The sequence below is a fragment of the Pantherophis guttatus genome, chromosome 3 (assembly GCF_059756535.1).
Source record: "Pantherophis guttatus breed Tessera chromosome 3, ASM5975653v1, whole genome shotgun sequence".
Taxonomy (NCBI): Eukaryota; Metazoa; Chordata; class Lepidosauria; order Squamata; family Colubridae; genus Pantherophis; species Pantherophis guttatus.
Window position 1 is genome coordinate 147,542,809 of NC_142065.1, and position 24,481 is coordinate 147,567,289.

Here is a 24,481-nt window from a genome sequence, read left to right on the forward strand (position 1 = left end):
ATTGTATGTCGTAAAGAAATATATTAATAAATACAAGCAATGGTTGAGGGAAATCTGTGCACAGTGGTTAGTTTTAATAAGGCTTCCACAATAAAAAGTTTTGAAGGAAACCAAATGTCCCAAAAATACGATTCACAAACAGTTTACAGGGAGTCCTTAACTTAGGATCACAATTGAGCCCCAAATTTTTGTTGCTAAGTGAATCATTTGTTCAGTGAATTTTGCTCCATTTTACGACCTTTCCTGGTTAAGTGAATCACTGCAGTTGTTCAATTAGTGACATGGTTGTTAAGTGAATCTGGTTTTCCCATTGACTTTGCTTGTCAGATATTCGCACAAGGTGATCTCATTGATCCGGGACACAGCAACTATCATAAATCTGAGATAATTGCCAAGGCTCTGAATTTTGATCACGTTACCGTGGGGCTGCTTGCAAAGGTCATAAGTGTGAAAAACTGTCATAACTCAAGGTTTTCAGTGTCATTGTAAATGGTCACTAAATGAACTGTTGCAAATTGAGGACTACCTGTATTAGATTCAAGCCCAGATTGGTTACTCATCAGTTGATTTCCAAATCAAGCATGCAAACCTATTAAGACACTTGACAGAGACTGATGAAGTGGATAAAGGCATTTTATATTTTGCACTAGTATATAGCAATATCAAGATTCTTTTTTCCTGATGAAATAAGTATCTTTGATATATCTGCTGCAGACTGCATGAATTGGAAAGCTTCCACAAGAGTGTCGTTAAAGAACTTGCCAATCTTGAGAACAGAACAGAGTTTCTCTCAAGCCTTGAAAAGGATACCGTGGTATGTCTGATTATTCTTTCTCCATTGTTGGTTAATTGATTTAATGTTTTGTCATCTGACTCACATTAAGAAAATTTGTTACAGGAATTTTGGACAAAAGAATCCAATAAACTGAACAGTAAACTGAATGCATTTTGCATTCATCAGATTCAGAGGTATTTAATTTTCTCCTGTCTGTCCAAAAAGCACCATTGAACACTTCCTTTGCACAACTTTTTTCTGGGATGTGGGTTCAAACATCTCTATCTCACCATTGCTAGACTATTTTTACACTATAAATTGAAAGTAACAAACATCAGGAAATGGATGGTACTTTCTTCTCCTGTGCTATTTGCAGTTTCAGTAAGGTGATGGTTTTTTTTTTAAAGGTATATAGCAGTCTTAACAATAGATTTATATATCACTCTATAGTGCTTTACAGCCCTCTCTGGATGATTTACAATGTCAGCATATTGCTCTCAATAATCTGGGTCCTTATTTTACCGACCTCAGAAGGATGAACGCCTGAGTCAAGGATCAAACTCCTGGCGGTGGGCAAAGTTAGCCTGCAATACTGTATTCTAACCATTGCGCCACCATGGCTCATTCACATATACAGTATAATTTCACAGTTATGCATAATCTATCGTGTTGTATCCTGAATTGCAAATCCTATATTGGGCAGAGACCTCCAATTCTATTACCTCTGATATTTTACCTGACACATTCATTTCTTGCTTTTTGTACTAGAGGTGAAAGATCCTGTCCTATATTGCACAAATAACAATACAATTTAGATTGCAGTCTTTTGTTTTGGGGAAAAAAACAGCCACAGTCCTGGTCTGTTGTATGAGTGAAGTGAGAACTAGATAGATAAACTTCATTTCTAAGCAGTTCTGTTTCCACTTTGCACATCTCAATCGTTTCTGCTTTGCTTTTTATTGCAGGATGGAGTCCATGGATATACTGCAGGAAGACACAAGGGGTCTTGATGGAACCATTCACAATGAAAATGTATGTGTTATATATAATTCAGTATACTTTTCAACAAAAAACTTGGGAAATGTAAGGATTAACAGATTTTACCCGAGTGTGAAGATACATTTTTACTAAACATTTCACACAGAGATTAAGTATCTGGTCTCCAGTTACCCACTGGAGCAATGCTCTTCATCCAATAGACATAATGTGGCTTTTTCTATATGATGGGCTGATATAAAAACAAATTGTATTTTAACTCATGGTTACTTTTAGGTTCTGTTGCAAGATGTCAACATAAATTATGAAACAGTTTTCCTTCTTTCCCCACAGGATGGAAACGCCTCCAACCACACGGGAAAGCAGAGCAAAACGTCTGCTGGTTCTGCTAACTAACTTACATTTATCTTAAATATAAGCTTAAGCAACACTCATCAAATATATCAAGTCATTTGAAAATACACTGGGTGAATATATTCAGTATGTAGTAGTCATTGTCTCATTATTTAGCGCGATCATAAATTTTCAGTTGTTTTCTTGGCCAGAAGAGGGTAATACTGACTAGTTTTTGCCTTGGAAGAAAACCCTTCAAATTCTGTTTTGAACCGCAGGACTCAGCTACCTTAGAATATCTATCTATTATCTATCTATCTATCTGTCTATCCATCCATCCATCCATCCATCCATCCATGGTGGAGATTGTCACCAGCTTTCACAAATGAAAAATTAGGTACTGTAATCCTCTACTTACAAATTGGTTGCTTAGCAACTGTTCAAAGTTATGACAGCCCTTTCCTCCCCCCACCCCCCAAGCTCCTTACGATGCACTTCTTAAGTTCTGATGGCCACATTCTGTGCGCTCAGCAACTGGATCACATTTACGGCTATTTGCAGCACCGCAGGGTCAAGTGATGACTTTTACAAAGTTTTTGCCAGAAACCGGTGTTTGTTTCCAGTTTCTGCCCTCTCCAAAAAAATGGCCCATAGCAAATAATAGACTTGCTTAACTAATGCAGTGTTTGGTTTACAAATGCAGCATTCACTTAATAACCTCTGCAAAGCAAGGTTAAATCGGGTCGGTCACTTGATGACCAGCTTTACAACTGTCATGACTTATCATAATTACTAAGTTCAATCAGGGTTGTAAGTTAAAGAATATCTATATACAATATCTGGGATAAAACAGTCTGGATGACTACTAGACAAGGGGTCCCCAACCCCCAGGCCATGGACCGGCACCAGGCTGTAGCATGCCAGAAACCAGGCCGCACAAACAAGCGAAGCCCCATCCACAGGATACAGGCAGCACACGAACCACGCCCCCTCCAGTCCACCGAAAAACCTCTCCACGGAACCAGTCCCTGGTGCCCAAAAGTTTGGGAGTCACTGTACTAGACTGCTACTAGACAAATGACAACTTTCTGTATCTTGTTTTGGTATCCTGTTAGGAATTGTGAAAGATCCACTTCAGCCTGTTTTAAGTACCTTAGAAAATAATCTTGTGAATCATTCCTCCATGAGCTTTAAACATAACTCTGCATTTCACTTTAGAAGAGTGTGAATCCTTTCTGTTTCCACTTGTTCACGATAATCCATGGAAAAACAATTTACCAAATGTTTTGCAAGTCTTGAAAATCAATGTGGTATCATTGTAGTAGGTTGGTAAGCCAAACAGCAAAGAAAGAAACTAATGATAGAATTGCATTTCTAAAGGAAACACACAGTTGGTATACAAACAAAGATTATTTTCTACATCTGCTTGAAAGAATAAGGCTGTTACAATAAAATGTGGTATAGGTTTTATAGGGTTGAAGAAACCAACTGAAAGTTAACAATGAATAACTTGCCAACTAGTTTGTTTGAAGCTATTTCAGTGCCACATGGACAAAAAGAGACGACTTTAAAATATGTTGCTGTAAAACTTCGTTTATTTTCAATGGTCAATGTTTACAAGAAAATAATTTTAAAAGTCATAATCTTGGTTGTGATTCAAAATAGCAGCATTTTGATTGGTTTTTCTGCATTCAGTGAATACCTGAATGTAGCTTATTCAAATGGTTTTAAATGTTAACATGATAACATTTTTTCAGCCCTTTAAAAGCTTGATTAAGCCTTAATCATTAAGGCAATGTTAGTTGTTGTTTTTAAACCATCAAGGTGAGTGAGACAATCCTTGTGTAATTTACTATCTCTAATATTCACTGACCTATGGAAAGGTTTCTAAGAGGATCCCTTCAGGGACTCATGAATATTGTTCATTATGGGTCCTCCTCATTAGAGATTTGCTGATTTACTTTGATTAAACTCTTCCTCAATTGTTACCTTCAGTAAACCTAGGTTTCAATTCTCAGCGCTCCCAATCGGTCAGATCATGCAGAAGTTATAGTCTCATGCAGGGCTCTCCAAACCTGGCAACTTTTAAGACTTGTGGACTTCAGCTCTCAGAATTCCACCACCTGAATCTGGGTGTCGAAGTCCAGAAGCCTTAAAAAGTTGCCACATTTGAAGAGTTCTGGTCTAATCCATCATTCTGATGGATTTATAGGGATTTTAGTGTTGACTTTCAGTAGAGAGTTATGAGAAATTACATGAAACTTCTTTTAGGAATTATAATACAAAATTATTGAATCATACTATTGAACCTTTCAAGAGAAATACTTAAGCTAAATTGGTGAAAAAATGTTTGCAGTGGATCTCTGGGTATTCTCTTTTCATGTCTTCCTCCCTCTGCAATAGGAATGATAATAAAGTACCCTCCCAAACTGGTTATGAAGTCAGACACTAAAAATATAGAAATGGTGTGCAAAATAAAATGTAAAATGACCAGCCAAATACCAACTGTCCCCCCCCCCATCATCATTTTACTTATAGAACTGAGCACGCCTCTTGTCTTGAGTATGTGGAATGACTAGCTTTGCAAATGCTTTTCTCCACCTGTTACTTATTTTTATAACAATAGAAAAGGTATCAAACTGGATAAATGCATTTAGCTCTGTGTAGGGTGAATGGGTAGTCCCATCTTCAGTATTTGAATACTAAGGATATATAGCTTTTCACATCTCATGTGAGTAGTTTTACTTGGTATCCAAAATGCCAAGTTGGCATACATGGGCAAACTTGCTTTCAGCAAGGATGAGTTAACTTGTTGCATTGCTAATCTCAGATACATTAATGTTAAAGTATACTCACCAGCCATTTGATGGATGAATTGGTTTTAGTTGTCTGTAGATGTGGCATAATGAGAATACAAAGTGTCCCTATTGAATTTCAAAGTAACAATTGACATTTGGGAATAAAACCAAAATTTTTGGATGTCAACCTCCAAAGTTAATAACATTCAGGCCATTGTGTGATTGTCATGGTGTTTAAGGTATACAGCTACAAATACAAATATTTAAGGAGAGGTTTATGACGCTATTCTTGTTCAGTTTTAAAACAGTGCATTTTAAAAAGATGGCATACAGCCACACTAATGTTCGGATGGTTTCACTGTAGCTAAATGTGAATTTGTAATTAATCCCATTGCACTATGTATTCCATCCTGTATCTAGAATGGGTGATAAGAGCAATCTATAGCACCATCAAGGCAACAACCAAGATTTTGAGGACACAGATTCCCCCCCCCCCAAAAAAAATAAAGCAAGGGAAACTAAGAGAACACAAAAAAGGAGTGAGCTGTATCACTGACTGAATAATACATTGTTTTCTCATAGACTGCAGTCTGCTGCTAGTTTAACGTTTTAGATTCTATTCAAGAATATCCAAATCTTTGTTATTAAAGGGAAAGTTCTCAAGGCATTTTCTCTATATTAAGAATTACAGAATGCAGTTTGACTTCAGCCCGATAAAAGAGGTAAGTGCCTTCACCATTTACAAGTCTTATTGTTAAAAAGAAATCAATGAAATAGAGAGTAGAAGAACCAATTGCCACTGAGTTTAAAATTGTACTAAAGTTGTGTATAATAATTTTGCTTTGTTTTAGAAAAGTGTTGTGAGAGGTATTTGTATTCTACAATGTAATAGTAAAAATATGGTTATTGTGCTTTTTTCTTCAGAGCACCATTAATTTCCTTTAGGTAGTCTTTATGGAACCCATTCTTAATTTCTGTCACCAGAGGAATCTCTTTCACGTTGGCTTTTGAAGATGCTTTCCGATACGTCTGAAAAGAAAAAGTGGTGATTATAGGTGGATACAAAGAAGCATGCAAATGTGATTTGTCTAATGTTTAAACAGCACACAGTCTCATATCAGTACTGTCATACTAGGTAATTCCCACTTGGTTTAACAGTTTTCAATATCTTGCTACTGCAAGTTAGTTTGTAGAACTATCCCTTCTGACCAGTGGTGAAATCCTCCATGGTTTGCCACCTGTTCACTGCCAGTGCATGTGTGGTGCACGCCAAATACATGCGTGAGCATGCTGCGTGCATGCCAAACACTGTGTACATGCACAGTGTGCACCAAATGCGCGCTTTGCACAGAAAAAGGACACTTAAGGTAAACAGAACAGCAAGGGGGGGAACAGCTGTGCCGCAGTATTTAGATTTCCTGCTTTCTAGCGAATATAAATCACGCGGCACAGCTGATTATCAGAAATACCAGTTCAGACCAACCAGTAGCTTTTATCACTACCACTTCTCCTGAACCGGAGCGAACCAGTAGGATTTCACCACTGCTTCTGACTTTGTGGAACAGCTAAACAGGAAGCTAAAACTGCACCTTTTCTTTGCCCTTTCCTTCTAATACACCCCTACCTCACTCTGGACATAGATCCAACAATATTCTACTTGTAGATAGCAGAATTTGGAAGAAAAGTTCTTTCAGCTCATCTTTTGTCCATTATGCAATCATACTTATCCTGATAATTGCATTATTTCTTCTTATAAGACAATGTTATGAAAAGATGAGTGAGAATATTTTGTCCTACCATTCTTTCCCACTTTAAAAAACACACAAAGGCACTAGATTTGCAAAGCTGCCATGTGAGGAGCCTAGCTCTTACAACAGCACTGGGTGTACCACTTCTGAAGGACAACATTTTCTCAGATAACAAACAGCATAGCTTTGGGTACCAAGAGAATGCAATATAACCATAACAGAAGAAGCACAGCCTTGAAGACAAGATAAGTGGGGCACGTGAACCAGCTAGAAGAAACATACAGGTTGTGCCAAAAAAAAAAAAAAAAAAAAGCAATACAGAAGGCCTTTCATATTTCCACAAGGGATTCTATGGGAAGATTTAAATTAGCCCAAAAATAGCATATGAGGAAGCTGGATAAAGTTCACATGAGGAATCAATTGTCCCTATTTATATAGCCTCTACTTAAAAGGGAGAGTCTATATAATCACCTATCATTTTGAATTCACACAGTGAATTCAGTGCATCCAATAGCCTAAATCAATTTTTTCAATTTTATGAATGCTTTCCTTCTGTTTTGGGCAATGATGTATGAGTCCTATATGAGGTTATATTGATTTGCAGTTAAAATTGTCTGACTAGTTACATTCATCATTTGTCACTCACTATCCATCAGTCCTTAGCAGGTAAGGCTGTGCAGTACTTTGAAGTCAAGGACAAAAGGTTAAGGTTCAGAGCACGCAGGAATATGCATGTAGTAACTGCTTAAGCAAAGGTGCTTAGGTTCTATTCCCAACTACAAAAGGTAGCTGTGTGATCCTGGAAAGACACGGCTACTTTAATGAGTTGCAGCCAAGTGTTCTTGCAAACAGATGTATTTTTTAGTTTTCAGATCTGGAATGCTGCAAAATTCTGCCAGATATATCTTTGTAGGTTTTTAATGTTTGTATTCTTTGTCCCATTATTAGTGGCTATAGAAATCTGATCTGGTTATTAAATTGCCCTCGTATTTCATGGGGGAAAGAAGCATGTCCAGAGAGGGCAACAAAATCTCTCACCGATCTAGGTTGGATAATCAATCAGAAGCATCGTATTACTTAAACCCAAAAGCAGAGATACTTGTGTTTCAAGCGACAACTTTCGTTCCTTAAAAACAGACCTGTGTGTGCACTTCTCAATTCTCTTGCTTGGCTTACCTTGACATAAAAGTTAATGAACAGAACCACCAATGTGGCCATATAGGAGAACTGGAAGGTGAGGCATCCAAAGGGAAAACCACAGGGTTTGACAGCTGCACTGAGTGTATGTGTAATGGTGAACAAAAACTGAATCTGTTAAAAGAAGCAAAAGCATCACAGCAGTTGCAGAATGATTTTGTCAGATTAAAATTAATCCTCATAATATTATCATTATAGGCAGGTGATCAGTAGCCATACCATAGTTGCTTGGGAAGGGACCTTGTGTTGAAGGCTCTGACATTTTGGTGGGGGCAGGATAGAACAGAATAAGGGAGAACTGAAATAGATCTACATTTACCAATAAATGTCGCAACACACATTTATCTTCTAATTTTAAAATAACTGCTCAAATATCAATTACTTGATGTTTTTTGCTTTACAACTGCTCTGCTTCTCATCAAATCTATTTCTTTTCCTTGTCTCACTTTCTGTGTTACGTAATTCTTAGAATAGATGACTATATTTTCTGACTCCAGCTTCAGAGTATACTGTGATCTTTCAGATGCTGAAGTATATCTGCCATCATTTCTCATTTCTGATCATGACAGTTAAAGCAAATGGAAGCAAAGATCCACATTTAAAGGTCTCATTTTGCCCATCACTACATTACAGATATAGTTGGATTCAAATGTGCCTAAAATTAACAGCCAAGTTTACTAAAAAGCAACATGGAAGTTTCGTAAAGCTAAATAATCTACCACCCAAACTGATTTTTTTCCTCAATTCTATCTTTGTTTCAAAGTGGTTTGTCCCCATACTTCCATATTGCTTCAACACTTAGGATTTTTATTCTTTAAACATGATTTACTAAGAATAAATAAATATAATTGTACCAGTTGTGCTTGAGTGAGGTATTTCTTCCACCAAAGGTATTTACGCATGGATGGAATGACCGACAATCCATAGTAGGAATACATGAGGATGTGGATAAAACTATTCAAAGTGGGTCCAAAAAAACCTGCGAAAACATAATTAAATATGTTGTCATGTATTTATTATAAAATACGTCTTTCTGTGAAGCAGCATTATACTTAAGTGACAATTTATGACACTTTAACATATTGCAGTTTTCTTAGTGTTAAAGAATGCATCTTGATTTCTGTGGTGCAAATGATTTATGTAAACATGGTTATGTTGAGTTATTTCTGCCCTTAATACATTTTGGCTGCAAAATCTGGATGGCAAAGTATTTTCTATCATTTGGAGTATGCCAATCTTATTGTGAGCTATAAATATTTCCTTACATCTACAGCAGTGATTCTCACAATGTAATCTGCAGTGGACTGCTGCAGTCTTCCCATACTCACCTATTGCCAGATGTTTATTCAGATTCAAAGCCATTTTTTGTTCATATTTACTAAAAGTATTGTTACATCCCCCCTATTTTTTAAAAAATAATGCAGATTGGCAATCAGACATTCTACAGGAAAGTTTTCCAAGTATGTTGTTTTGCAGTATCTTAATTGACATCTCTAAATACTCACTTTGTCCACAAGGTATCCAGTTCATGACGCACCACCAGATGTTAAACATACTGGCATGATGATAAACATGAAGAAAAGTTATTTGATTGTTTTTCTTTCGCAAAACAAAGAAAACTGTGTCAGCAAATTCAATGACTTTGGAAAAGTAATACCACCACAACACACGGGCCACCTGCAAGAAAGAATATGCAAAATTAATAATCTCATTTTAAAGCAACATATTCAGTTAATTTAAAGAAACCATAGGAAAAAAATACTCTTTTTGAAGATATTCTACAGTAGCCGAAAATAAAATAAATGTGCTGGAAGCACATTTGTATTTTAATTATAAGTATGTCCCTTTATTTCTAAGAAGGTGCCCAACGGCTTTTAGCCTCAGTTTCTAGAAGCGGTTATATAGCCTGACAATAACCGTATGTCCTTGGCATTAACCTCAGTTGATTTAATTGGGAATTCAGCGCAAATGTAATTAGAATTTCTGTCTTAAAAATTACCCCACTTAAAATGCCATGCAGCTTTTCCAAGCAATTGTTGTTTTAAAATATTCTTTTCTATGTATTTCCTCACAGACTCTTAAATTAAGCTTCAGCTGCATAATTAAGCTTCATGGAAGAAAGTACCTTTACTAATCTACTATTTGTAACAAATAAAAAGCAGTCTATCTCTACCAGTTACCAATGTTTGAACTGGCATCAGAATCAAAAACTTTCTTTTAGCAGAAGGGTGTAACTGTTTGACTTCAGAATCGGTAAACGTGGAATTTATTCCGATCTAGATAAAGCTATAATTTGGCAGTGTAAAATCTAGAAGATACAGAGAAAAGAATCAATACAAGAAACCTTGACGGCACTGCGAAGTATAGCAGCTATTCCATTTTGCAAGTCCAGTAGAGTTAACCAGTAATAAAACTGAGAAAAATAAAAGTACACGTATGACCACAACTGAACCTAAAATTTCTGTTACTGAGAATTTGTTAAGTGAGTTTTGTCCCATTTTATGACCTTTCTTGCCACAATTAAGTGAATCGCCGTTAAGCTGTTAAGTTAGTAACACGGTTGTTAAGGGAATCTGCTTCCCCATTGACTTTGCTTGTCAGAAGGCTGCTAAAAGTGATCACATGACTCTAGGACACTGCAACCGTCATAAATATGAGTCAACTACCAAGTGCCTGAATTTTGATCGTGTGACCATGGGGATGTTGCAGTGGTCATAAGCGTGAAAAACTGTCATAAATTACTTTTTTCAGTGCCATTGTAACTTTCAATTTCCACTAAACATTGTAAAATAGGTTGTAAATTGAGGACTACCTCTACTGAATCCTCAAAATCAGAACTGAAAATGAAACTGAATGGTAACGAAATAACAAAGGTGTCATTTAGTTCCAATTAAGTTACTTGATTTGCATTTTGCCAGGTTTCAACTAATCAAAGTACCCCGTCAAGCATGCACGCTAATTACACAACCTTTTAGGTCTTCCAGAATGTGTGGAAAGCCTCTACATTGACTTCCTAGTCAGACACACCTAAATGGATGTAGGAGAAAGGACTATGATGTCAAAGGCATAATCGCTCATTTTCACCCTATGCGCAGTGCTTCTTCATCCAGGCAAGGAAGGACATTGTGTTGCAAAACGTGTATGGCACAATGGAGCTGCTTAAAAGTATTTTTAAGAAAATAACTTTGGTGACGATTTTGCTAATAAAAAGAAAACGACCTGTACAAAAATTTTAAGATTAAGAAAATGAATCTTTTGCTCTGTTCCCAAATAAGAAGTAAGTAATAATAAAAAAAAAATATGGCAAATAAAAATCCCAATCACTGGAATTTAAGTACACAGAAGAGCATTTCCCCAGGCTTTTGGACCAAGAGGTTACATGAGTTCTACAGCTGATGCAATTTTTTTTTTAATGATTGGGATTATTATTGCTTTGATCTTGGGCACCATGGGCTATATGTAACAGCTGCTGTTTTTAATCCTTGTATGCCACCCAAAGTTACTGTTGTAAAATGGGCAGTCATATAAATCAAACATAGACAATACAAAACACATGTCTATCCAAAATAAGGGCCAAGAAATTCAGTGGGACAATAACTGCTAAGGCTGTCAAAGTCTGTACAAAATGTTATAAGGTATTACAGCAGACATTTTTAATTTAATGCTCTCCAGATGCATTAAGACTCCTTGTGGGGATTTTTAGGGATTCAGGGCCCACACCTATGCAGATCAGGGGTGGGTTCTGCTTACCTTTACTACCGGTTTGCAACGGGAGTGCACACTTGCTTCTGTGCATGCGCAGAAGCTTCTGTGCATGCGCAGAAGCTTCTGTGCATGCGCAGATCATCTATTATGATGTCCGGGTGGGTGGGCGGAGCTTCCTGCCACTTTTACTACCGGTTCACAAGAACTGGACAGAACCGGGAGCAACCCACCACTGATGCAGATTGATTGTTCGGGTCAGATGCATTAAAGCATGTGTGAACGCATTGTTGTTCCCTGCTAATATTAAGTTTCTTTTACCCTGATGTCAGCTTCTCCTGCGCTGGTTAAGTTCTGACATTGTAAGTTATAATTTCCTTCCCATGTAGCAAGAATTAGCTGAAAGAGAAAACATTTGTTACTCTAAATGGCAAATACTGGTTTCAATAGTTTTTACGTTTTCAAAGTTTTTTGTTCTTTTGGGTTCAAAAGATCAAATGCAATCTCATATAGAGGTATAAATCCACTATTTAGCGATTTGATGAAATGGCTCATTATTTTACAGTGCCCCTTGCCTTCTGAAATGAACCTGTTTAGTCTCAGAGGAATGCAGGGGAAGCAGATGGAAAGGGCAACGTGATTTTTGCCTCTTGAGATATATTTTTGCAGGAACCTAATGGAGTGCATATTTCTTTGTCATAATAACAGCCTGTGTATCATTTGTCATGCTTACAAGTGGCACAAAGTCATGAAGGCAGGCAAGAAACCTGAGAGTTTCTTGTTTTGTAGATTCAGCTGGAAGGTTTAACTAAAAAGCTGATAAAGCTAAAATCCTAGAACCAAGTTTGCAAGGAACTTTCCCCCATGTTCCTGATAGTCCTCTCTTTCAGTCACTGTTGGATTAATTCTCTGGTCATAAACAATAACTTCCATTTAACATGTACTCTGGAAGGATGACAAAGATATAAATCAATAATTCTTCCTTTCTAAATTAACTTTTTGCCATTATTTTATACGAGTCAGCAATTTGTTTGCTACAAAATTCCTTTTAGTCAAAAAGCAAGAGTGGTTTATTGCTTGTAACCATAACGCATATTGCAAACATTCAAGAGAGTAGGCCAGCTACCACGAATAAAGATCAAATAAATATAGTCCACCTTGACTTCTGAAGGAACTGACAAAAAATATTAGCATCTGGGTGAGTCACTCCGATTTTTTCTCTCTAATATTCATTAGTGGCTGAGAACCACTGATAGTGACTTTCCTGTGTAAATTCTGCTCATTATTGGGTTGATTTTGGCACTTGTTATGGTGCAGTGTTGCCTGAAGCAAATGGTCCACAAATGATACATAAGGTCTTAGTTTCAAACTGGTCAGCATTCCAAAATACATCTGGACTGCAATCTAAAACTCCAAACTCGCTTATCTTACTTATAATATCTCTTTCTGTAATGCATAAATGTAAACAGTATGAAACTTTTTTTTCTTTGTGGTAGTATTGTGATGAGGTAAGATAATTCAAGTGTTTCAACCAAATCCATGATTAATTAATGCTGAAAGGATATGTTTTGTTTCTTTTCAGATGGATTCAGAAGGAACTGTGGAGAAAAGCAGTGCGGGAATCTAAAAGGCAAATCTAGGGCAAGAGAGGAGGTCCTTCATCATTGCTTTGTTCAAGGAGCAATCCAGATTTCCTGCTCTGCTTTCTATGTAGGTTGCCTATTTTTAGATGCTCTTCAAAGAGCTAGTTTAATCCATGGTTTTAAATGGGCTGCTGAGATATAAGGCAGGCCGTACTTAAAGACCACAGCTCCTCTATCCCAGAAAAATAAATTACTAGAATATAGTGTATGATGTACACTAAGCTAAATAATCAAAATGTGGTGATTGTCATCCATAATGAGATAATGTTACCACACAAAATGATGTGAATGATGTCTAAAACTATGGTCTTTGACAACTAGGCATTGTTGTGTTTTTTAATGTCAATGGTAATTGTTGCTATTAACATGTCTGTTTTACAGTATCCTTAGAATATTCAAAATTCTGACATTTAAGCATTCAGTGGAAGGCTAAGGAAAGTCTTCCTTAGTGCATATGCCTGCACTTTAGCTAGAAAAGGACTGTCAATTCTCACGTACTCTGATGGCCACAGTCACTGTTTAATTTGGTAGTGGTTGATATTCAGATTTAGTTAAATAGGAACAGCTTATACCCAACTATGTGTGATTGCATAAAATAAGACATTGTAGAAAGATTATTTTTAAACAGTCATAATTTCATTAGAAAAAAGCAGTGTACTGGGAATAGAGAAGTATGAAATTTGAAACACCCAAATGACCAAGAAAGCTCTCTATTTTGATAGATTAGATAGGGAGGGAGAGGGAAAAGGAGAAGGAGGGGGGAGGGAGGGAGGGAGGGAGGGAGGGAGAGAGAGATGATAGGCAGGCAGGCAGGCAATTCCTTTCTCACTCCTGTAGGTGGTGTGTACCTTCCTCAATCTCACATCTTCTACCAGAAGCCTGGGAGTTTGAGGGTTCTGTGCAGTATCTTAGCTGTTCCTAATACAGCCCTTTTTTGGACAGAGAGTTCTGACGTTGTTCCTGGGAACTGTTAGGGGTGTTTCTACCACCACTGGGATCAGTTTGGCAATTACTTTCCACATCCTCTACAGTTCCTCCTTCAGAACCTGGTACTTCTCCAGCTTCTCAGACTCCTTCTTCCTGATGTTGCTGGCACTTAGCACTGCTACATCTACGGTATCACCACTGTTGTCTTCTGGTCTTTTTCTATTACCACAACTTCTATTATCATGATTTGCTGTTTGTCTGGATCTGTCCCACAAAATCTTAGCCTCTTATTCTCCATGACCTGTGGAATCTCCCATCTGAACTTTGGAGGGTCTAGCCCATACATAGTGCAGATGTTCCTGTATACAATGCCAGCTACTTGATTGTGCCTTTCTTGTGTATGCCATCCTGCCTGCATCTTAGACCCTTCCATTATGTATTGGACTGTCTCTGAGGTTCCTCTGTATATTTTGAATATTGGGTCCTGTCTAGCGTGGTACGCCCTTGCTTCTATGGGTCTAATGCTTAGTGCCTGTTCTTATGCTGCTATGAACAGTGCCTTGGTGGTATTGTTTTTACTCCTATTGATTCACAGAGATCACAGAAATTAAAAGAATAGATGTTCCTCAATGTATAGTATAGATGCATTTAAAACATTTCTCAATTCCACTTTGAGAACATTGAAGTCAATTTGACCCAAATATGCTTACCAAATCCCAATCAGTTGAATAAAAAACAGAAAGGAAAAGTGTACTTAGTTAAGAAGACATACCTCTATCAGCATGTAAAATGATAGCACTGTGATGCCAAAGTTATATACAATAAGAAGACCCCTGAGTGACAAAGCAGGCCTGTTCTTCATAAACATGGTGCCCAGACATATGAAGAGCAGATACAGCATAGTGAGAGCAAAAGTAGGTAAGTATGAATCTAGCATAAGCCATCCTCTGACCCTGGGATCTGAAGAAATGACAATAAAACATATCACAATAAAAAAAAATTAATCACCATGTTCAGTTCTTGCTTATTCTTCTAATACCCAATTAAATTGTTATATAATCATATATTATGATTATAATATACATACTCATACACACATACAAACACATATTTGCATTTGCACATTAAAAAAAATTAAATAAATTTATGGGAAGCAGCTATCTTATATTACTCCAGGAGTCGGCAACCTCAAACAGTCAAAGAGCCACAAATGTAATTGGAAGACCCCTGTTCAATTCTGGAGCCGACCGGAAGTCCAGTTCCCCTACCATAGAGTCTCCTCCTGTGTGGCGTCCTTTTTCCTCTATCTGTCCTAACCAAAAGCCCTATCAATTGTGGAGTCGACTGGCGACAGGAGCCACAGCAGAGGGATGAAAGAGACACATGTGGCTCCAGAGCCGCGGGTTGCTGACCCATGTCCTCGTCATACTACTGTAGCTAAGCTGTCGTCCACAGCATATAGCAGACATGTCCAACTCAAGGCCTGAGGGCCAGATCTGGCCCACGATGTGGTCATCCTGGAAATAGTGGCCATCCTGGAAACAGTGAGGGGTCAGCCCCTGCCTCCTTGGCCCCAACCACCCCAGCTTGGCCAGGTGCTCCCCCTGAACGTGTGCACAGGAGGCAGCGTTGAGCCGGTCATGCCCACCCAGCCACGCCCACTTGGCCACTGTGAGTTGTCATAGTCTTACATGCAACTGGCCTTTTGAGGGCAACCATAATGCTGATGCGGCCCTTGATGAAACTGAGTTTGACACTTCTGACATAGAAGTTATTTGTAGAAAATATTATGCTTGGGCAAGTTATTCAGATACAATACAGGTAGTCCTCAACAGTTCATTTGCAGTTACAACAGTTCATTTAGTGATCATTCAAAGTTACAACGGCATTGAAAAAAGTGACTTATGACCATTTTTCACATTTATGACTTTTGCAGCATCCCCCTGGTCATGTGATTTACATTCAGAGGTTTGGCAACTGACTCATACTTATGACGGTTGCAGTATCCCAGAGTCATGTGATCTGCTTTTGTGACAAGCAGATCGCATCTGCTTGTTACATCTGCTTTGCTTTTCTGACAAGCAAAGTCAATGGGGAAACCAGATTCACTTAAATTTGTGTGACTAATTTAAGAACTGCAGTGATTCACTTAACAAATGAGGTGAGAAAAGTAATAAAATGGAGCAAACTCACTTAACAAATCTCTCACTTAACAACATAAATTTTGGGTTCAATTTGGAAGTACGTTGAGGACTACCTATAGTTATTCGATGTACTGTAAATGATTTGTTTAAACTCCAGGTAGTCCTCAATTTATGGCCACAACTGAGTTTAGAATTATGGTCCTTAAGTTGTTGCTCTTGTTAAGCAAAGCACACACGCAATCCGGGCTCTCCCCATTGCAGTCATTTTGTGAAGCATGGTATGCCTCAAGGGGTTGGGGAGGCTCTAGGTTGCTGAACGAATGGTCATAAGTCGAGGACTACCTGTATAAGGTATGGTTGCTAAATGGATCACAATAAACTGGAAATGGAAGGTAATTTATCAGAATCCAGTGATTTTGATTGTTGAAAGTTTAAACATATTTTGACAGTGAAAATCCATTGAACCAAAATCTTTTATTTATCAGTAAAATAAGCTTAGGTTCCTGAGATCTCTTGGAGCTACAATCCCTGTTTAGGAGTCACAGCCTTGAGTGCTCCTACCACTCTTGGGGACATTTGGCCTTTACTTTCCACATCTACTCCAGTTCCTCCTTCAGGCCCTGGTAGTTCTTTGGCTTCTCATACTTACACACACATGCACATACACGGTATATGATACATAATAGAGAAAGAGACAAATTATAAATTTATTAATTTCAGGCTTGATTATTTGCCCAATTCTATATAAGAATGTACATGAAAATTCCTAAAAACCTGTCCTAATACATGCTTTATGGTAAAAGACTTTCCTAGTCTTTATACCCGATGCAAAATATTTTCTTCAATATATTTGTATAAACGTATGCACTTTGCCCTAATACGTACATTTTAATTGACTGACAAATTCTAAAACATGTGCCCCAATTGTTAATAACGACAAATCAACTGTCCATTAGACAATCCAAAATTTCATTGGTCCTTCAGTTCAGTCTATTTCCACATGTGTTTCACTAGCATATACTTCATTGCAAAGAAAATTGGGTCCATGTGTTATTGCTGTTATGTGAGCTGCATGGGTTACCGGTTGGCCTCAATTGAAGGCACTGTTCATCACCCATGGAGCAGTTCATGGCAAAGGACCTGGTTATCTGAAGGGCCATGTATATCCAAATTTTCTGCCCATCTGGTAAACATGGTCAGAACAGATGTGCTCCAGGTTCCCTCTATTAAATGTTTTCATCTTGTGGGACTGAAGAAATATGCCTTCTCTACCAAGCCCCCACCTCTGGAACAGCATCCCCCTGTGCACTGAGCAGAGGGAAGTCTTGAGAGACAGAAGGAAGATAAAGGAAGGTATGGGGAGAGCATCCAGACTTACAGGATTATGTTACTATACCTTTATAATAAAAGTAATATTGGCCCACATGATGTTGGTTTCCTAGTCTATTCAACTTAGGAGGGCTGACATGGAGATTTGTATAACTCCCACTCTTTCAAGTGTTTTGAAGACTAGTTCTGCTCCCCAACGTTAAGATTAGGGTGCTGGTGGAACTCCATTGATTTTTTTTTTAATTACTTATGTGGTTTGGTCCAGGTGGCCATGTTTCTTAAATTACGTACTTTCAAATATTGTAAGGCATCCAGAGACTTTTGGGGGTCAGGCAATCTCAAAATCTAACACAAAATTAAAAAAACAGAGAAGTAAACTAGACATACGAACTGGATCCACCAAATCTGTTTCCTGATTTCTATCTAAGTGAGAAGGAATGGAAAAAAGAATTCCTTTTTTCATATATCCAAGTGGATTTCTTATCTCTCTTGAACATTCCCAAATTACAAAGAATTGAAGAAAGAATTTTGAAGTCAATGAAACCTTGCCAAATTTCACATTTTAAATTACCATAATCATATTATTTATTACTCAGCATGGTGGAAGTAAAAGAAAGGAATAGAATTTCTAAGGCTCTCCATCACTTACTGTGCTCAGTCATTTAGATCAAATTTTCAGTAATACATTATTTCTAAATACCTGCTAAAGCCAGAAAGCTCCAGAAAATGCATACCTCTATCTCCAAACATATAATCCACAAACTCATTTACTTCTTGATCAAAAGCCTTCAGCTGTTCCTAAAAGGTAACAGAAAACAGAAATGGTATTATATTCTATATTATATAATGAATTACATTCATTATTTGTTCATATTGATATCAAAGATGATAGATAGGTGGACAGACAGACAGACAGATTATGACAGCATCCTATGGTTGAGAAGAAACAATCTGCAGTTCTGAATCTTTCCTGCTTTGTGTTTTTTTAATTGAAATGATTAGTACATCTTAAAAAGTACAGAAAAGGCAAATGAGCAAAGTATGAATGCATGTAATCTGAGAATGGAAACAATTTAACGTTCCATTTTCAATATTTATATCTAAAAACCATTTGTAGGTATGAATAATATATATTAAGAAAAATTTAATAAGCTAAAAAAAGATAATCAGATTTGAATAACATTGTCTTTAATCATGAGGTTTTTCAATTCTCTTCACTATTGTTTCAAGTTTTAAAACAAGCAAACCACATTTTTAAGTGTCAATGATATAAAGAAATAACTATTTTGGCTTTCCAGTGCTTTAACACTAATGCATCTGGGAAGCTAACAATAGAAACAATTAATTTCTTACCTTTAAAATCTTAATAAAAATGAACAGTAATTTGAGAACACATTCAAACAAAAATTATTGAGTGATTTAAAGAATAGGCCATCTGGCATTGGAATTAAAGAAGGCAACATTTGTCAATTTGAATACCTCCTTCTAAAAGCAATCTAGGAAGAGTACAATTTGCACAATAACATTTTAGAAGAGATTATGATGCTTATCAATTTTTAATGGCATTATTGGTTGAAAGGGATCCTTTGCCACAACAAGCATGATCTGATTTGCTCAAGTTCAAATTTCAAATCATTCTGTCAAAGTTTATTGGGATTTTAAAGACAGTTCTTTTGCTTAAGAATTTTATATAATATTGAAGATTAATAATGATCGCAATTGATAACTTCTGGTAAACATGAAATCTTCTACCGTAACTGCTCTTATTTGAAACTGAGTTAGAATTTGTGACTAGTCATTTGCAAAATATATTCAGAAAGAATAGTTAAGTCAATTATTACAAGGAAAAATCAATGGAAAAGTAAGAGTAGAAGCATGGTAAAATCTCAAACACCAATTCTATAATTAAAGAGGATTATTCTACCAATTTAGTAAATCAGAAATTAGCTAAATAAGCATAGATTAAATTAGACTATCTGTTCTCAGTTTCTATTAGCAACCAAACAGAATTTAGCTATGTTATGTAACTTTTTTTTTTTTTTGAAAGAAGGAACTAGATCTAATGATTGTCAGTTCAAGGGGAAAAAAAGGAATCATAAGTAGGACTAACAATAAATTGAAAGAACCACTGCAAAGGATACAGCAACAATTATGACAACTCTTCCACAGTCACAAGAATATAAGGTTTGCATACATGGAGTTTTCTTAAATGTACCCTCCAAAACTGCTGATGAAATTTCTATTCATGTGGGAATAATGAGCAAATCAGGATACATTGCTGGCTTGGCACACTACAACTGGCTCCCTAAAATTCTTGGATATTTTGTTAATGTTATCATTCTCTACCTAAATAATTTCCTCAAGAACCAACCTAGCCCATTCATAAAGGCATAAAATATTCAAGGGAAAAATTCAGGATGCTCTGCTACAAACTTAATTTAAAGGTTAACCACAAAATGAGGGAGACATCTTACTGTATTTTAAACTAACTCCAAACCTTCTCCATTAATTGGCCCAATGTACTGTACCTGACACAAGTATTAGGATGTAACCTGTAAATGAGAATAAACAAACGCAGACCTATCAGTTAGTCATTACATTTGCTTCACAGGTTTTCCTCAAGACAGGATCAAAGACATAGCTGAAGTTAACAAATGCTACTTAAGGCAACAATTTAATATTTTTTAACTAGATGGCATTATGCCAGATCTTGTCTGTGTTTTGATGAGTTAGCTCTGAAGTTGTTTGCTTCTCCCACTAGAATGTTTTAGAATGCAGGCAATACAATAATTTCTAGAAAAGATGTGTGTGTTTTGCTAATAATACTTAAAATGCTAATTGGATTCTAGTTGCCCAGATTGTCCAATTTAAAAATCACAGTCCCAACTTTTAGGGACACATGTCAACAGATCAATACAGATAAGAAAACATGCCAAATTGGGACCCACCATTCTATATTATTTTTTATTAGGTTGCCATCCACAGCTCTTCCTAGTTTCTGTTGTTTCACTAACTTGTATATTTTAAAAAGTGAATTTGAGGGTCCTTTAGAGAGAGCCATTATCTAACCCAACTAAAGAAGGGTGGAAAGACTCTCAGCAATAATAAATTTTCAATCAATCAAATATTTATTTGGATAAATTTTTATTCTGATTCTTCAAACTCCATGTATTTAGATAGGTTTACCCCTGTGGAGAAGACATGCATGGTCAATAGCAGAAAATTCAGTGGTCTTTCTTTTCTTATTCTTTTGGACACTGGGAAATTTCTGTTACATGTTAGTAGCAGTATTGGATTGCAGCATTTTATTGGCATTTAAATATAGCATTTCTGATATCAGATACTATTGATGGTGATTTTTTTCTACAGGACCCCAGATTATAAACTATTGCATTTCATTCAAGTACATGTTCTCTGGTTAAAAAAAAAATCAGAATTTTTTTCCTCTGAAAATCAGTGGCTAGCAATTTAGAATAAGTTGACTTGAGACCCACAATTATTAAACTAGTCAGAATAGCAAACAGGTTGTTTTAATAGCATGGGAAATTACAATGCAACAGAGAAATGAATAAAGGACTGAGAATGGTAAGATGGGACAAGGCTGAATATATTGGATAATTGTAAATGCAGTTTATTTTTATGAATACATTCTCATGCTCCTGATATACAGATAGCCCTTGTTCAGGATTGGCAACTTTGTCATTAAGCAAAGTGGTTGCTAAGTGAAACTGACTGTGCTTATGATCTTATTTCAGCTTTCCTTTGCTTTTCATTTTTTTAGCAAACAGCCACTAAATGAGTCAGTTGCTAAACAGACTACCTATACTACAATACCATGTTATTATACAAGAATGCTCTGTGAGCTTTGCCACTATAGATATTAACAAGGTCAGGACAGAGTGCTCTTTAAATAATAAGGTGCTTAGGCAACATATGCTACTGAAAGAGGGGAAACCATGAAAGTATCTTTGAAAAGATGTAGCAAATGCTACTATGTTATATTTTGAAAATACTGCAACTGTTTTGTTATTATAAGCCACAAATTCTCAGGGCATATAATGTAATTAGGCAGTAATCACCAAACTTGGCAATAAAACTTTGGAAGAATTATGAACCATGTGATCTCACCTGCATTCCCTTAGCTTGTAGCCTTCAAATATGATGGAGGACACTATTTCATTATCCATGTTGAGGAAAAATTTAAATGTCTACACAGACTTTTACACAGAGAGGGTGGTGGTGTCATCTTGTCCTTTTCCTTAAGATACAAAATGTTTTAGGCTGTATACAGTATGCGGTATAAGTTGCATTGGAATGTTTTATTGTGCTGTTCTTTTCCATGTATATGAAAGATATACTAAACAAAATATATCACATAGATCCACACAAAAATGGTCATTATAATAAATATTTTTAAAAAAGAACCTGGCTGTGATACCTGAAGTGTCACGAAATAAAACTTAAACCCACCTTTGCTATTCCTGTTTACCAGTTATATGTACACATGCTTTAATTTATGATTATATTTATGAATGCCAATTTATACAAAATAGTCATAATGTAAATTATTAAACTGAAGTTTAATGTTGGGGGCAAAATTAAGCCCTTAGGGTGAATGACTGTGATTCATTTGTATTGTTGAATGGAGGATGAGAAATACCGAATTTTATCGGAGAAGGATATTTCTCAGTCTAAGTGACTTTCCATAAATAGTTATTCTGAGTCATTTTACCGATAACTACATGAAATTGTTTTTCAGGAAGCTATTTCTTTTAATAACATTTGACTGTTTATAGCTGCTACTTCATTCTAGTTTCATCAGATTCAGGTAGAGAATTCCCAATTAATTAAACATGAATAAATCAATAAATAATAATAAATCCAACTGATTTCAATAGGCATATTCCAGGAAATTTTAAATCTGGATTTATCCTAAATTTGATATAATTGCTTTGCCTGCAATACTAGGCTTGAAAAGTTTTGGAGAGAGATTTATCGCAGTGAAGCTGCAAACAAATCTAATCCAAAATTAAACTGTGCAATTAGTCCACTTTTAATGATGACAATTGGGACGGCCAACTCTGTTGTTAAGCAAAGTGATTAAGTTAAATGTCATGTGACTGTGGCTGACCGACAACCTCATTTCTGCTCTGGTTGTTAAACAAATCACCCAGGTTCATTAAGCAAACCATCATGTGATCACTGCTTGCAATTTTACTGCCAGCTTTTCCATTAACTTTGTTAGAAGTCAGCTGTGAAGTAGACAAATGATGATTACCTGACCAGGGATTGCTGTGATGGTCATAAAAACCCACTGTTGCAAAGCCCCCATATCTTGATCACATGACCACAGGAACACTGCAACAGTCGTAAGTGCAAGGAATGGTCATAAAGTTACTTTTTCAGTGCTATTTTAATGTCAAAATATAAACTGAGTAGGGCAGTCTTTAAGTGAGGACTATCTGTAATGCAAAGTCATCCCCTTTTCACTTCTAAGCAGTACAGTGGTTGAACAGCCACCTACTTTGAAGTGAGGCCAATGAATTAGCCCTACCTCAGTACTTCCCAAAGTGACAAGTATTGTTATGACAAGTACTGCCCATTCATACCTGCTACTAGAAACCAATAAATGTACAGTTGAAACCTGCACTTCTGCTATGTATTGCTTAGCAGCCACTCTGTCCCTATTAGTAAATTCATAGTATTACCAATAATGTTTTTTGTGGGATTTTGAGCCTCAATCCAAATTATCCAAACACTTTAACACTCTCATAGCAAGGCTACTTCATTCCCATCAGATATTTCACACTCTTAGTGGGTTTTCCTGGAGCAGATACATAGATATACATTAACACAACTGCACAAATGGTTGCTGGAGAGTCTCCTTAATGGTAAATTCATTTTCCCATACTGACCATCTAATTTATTTTAATTCTTGCCTTTTGCTTACCTTTACTTCCATTTGCAAGGGAGGCAAAATGACTAACAAGTTATAAAAACAGAGTATATCTTATTCTCAAGTAAATATGGATGGCATTTTAGCATTAATTGTGTTGTTCCCATATTGCTTAGTTTTAAAGCATGTCTTGGGCTAGATTATTGGCTTTCCAAACCTAATATTGTTTCCTTTGCTAATCCACCATTTCATATTATAATATAAAATCCAAACCCAATTTAATCCTGAATAACAGAAAAATCTGAAGTGCTCGTTTGTTCTTTTCTATTAGCATGCACTTAGTTTTGTTGCTTCCTGTTCCTGCCCAGATGGTGAATGCCTTAATAACAGATAACAAGCCAATGATTAACCATTAATCATTAACGATGAGAATACACTGAAATGGAAGGGTATTTAAAATATTCAGGCATTTCACAAAAGTATGTAAAGATTAAAAGCAGAAATGTAAGAAATACTTGTACAATTGAATATGCTTGAAAATGATTATTAGCCTCCAGTAATAATTTTACTGGGTTATTTTTTTAAAATGAAATATAGGTAGTCCTTGTTTAACAACCACTCATTCTGGCACTTGTTCGAACTTACCGCAATGCTGAACAAGCAATACTTAACAACCAATCTTTACAACTGTATTGGTTGCAGTGTACCTGCAGTTATGTAATTATGATTCGAGAATACAATTACATGATCACAACATCCCACATTCAGGTGATCACCATTTGATTGGCTAAATGACAGGAAAAGTCAGTAGGCAAACTGGCAGGAGGGCCCAAATGGCCACATACCTGCGGTCCTTGCTTAACAACCCAAGGTGATGCACTTTAATTGTCAGAGGTGAGAAGGAGGATGTAGGACTCAATGGGGCAGGATGGGGGAAAGATAGGAGGGGAGGGGTTCATAGGAGCAACCAAGTGTCTAAATTTTGTTCACATG

The 24,481-nt window shown here is 36.5% G+C and overlaps 2 protein-coding genes across 3 annotated transcripts in view; one reads left to right on the forward strand and one right to left on the reverse strand.

Moving 5' to 3' along the window:
- SYCP2L (synaptonemal complex protein 2 like) overlaps positions 1 to 2,232 on the forward strand; it is a 36,514-nt gene extending 34,282 nt beyond the window's left edge. Inside the window, exons 30-32 of the mRNA XM_087890742.1 lie at positions 715 to 814; positions 1,741 to 1,807; positions 2,105 to 2,232. Coding sequence (XP_087746868.1) covers positions 715 to 814; positions 1,741 to 1,785 — 145 coding nt within the window. The 3' untranslated portion in view covers positions 1,786 to 1,807; positions 2,105 to 2,232. The remainder of the gene's footprint in view (positions 1 to 714; positions 815 to 1,740; positions 1,808 to 2,104) is intronic.
- A 1,449-nt stretch (positions 2,233 to 3,681) lies between these two features.
- The window catches only part of ELOVL2 (ELOVL fatty acid elongase 2), a 38,595-nt gene continuing 17,795 nt past the window's right edge, over positions 3,682 to 24,481 (reverse strand). Inside the window, exons 2-9 of one of the 2 annotated variants that reach the window (XM_034429132.3) lie at positions 21,721 to 21,850; positions 18,327 to 18,390; positions 14,892 to 15,079; positions 11,871 to 11,948; positions 9,353 to 9,524; positions 8,702 to 8,826; positions 7,827 to 7,961; positions 3,682 to 5,931 (exon numbers count right to left, since the gene is read on the reverse strand). In XM_034429132.3, the coding sequence (XP_034285023.1) occupies positions 5,806 to 5,931; positions 7,827 to 7,961; positions 8,702 to 8,826; positions 9,353 to 9,524; positions 11,871 to 11,948; positions 14,892 to 15,079; positions 18,327 to 18,390; positions 21,721 to 21,726 (894 nt within the window). In that variant the 5' untranslated portion in view covers positions 21,727 to 21,850 and the 3' untranslated portion in view covers positions 3,682 to 5,805. The remainder of the gene's footprint in view (positions 5,932 to 7,826; positions 7,962 to 8,701; positions 8,827 to 9,352; positions 9,525 to 11,870; positions 11,949 to 14,891; positions 15,080 to 18,326; positions 18,391 to 21,720; positions 21,851 to 24,481) is intronic. The other variant, XM_034429134.3, reaches the window with a different exon arrangement.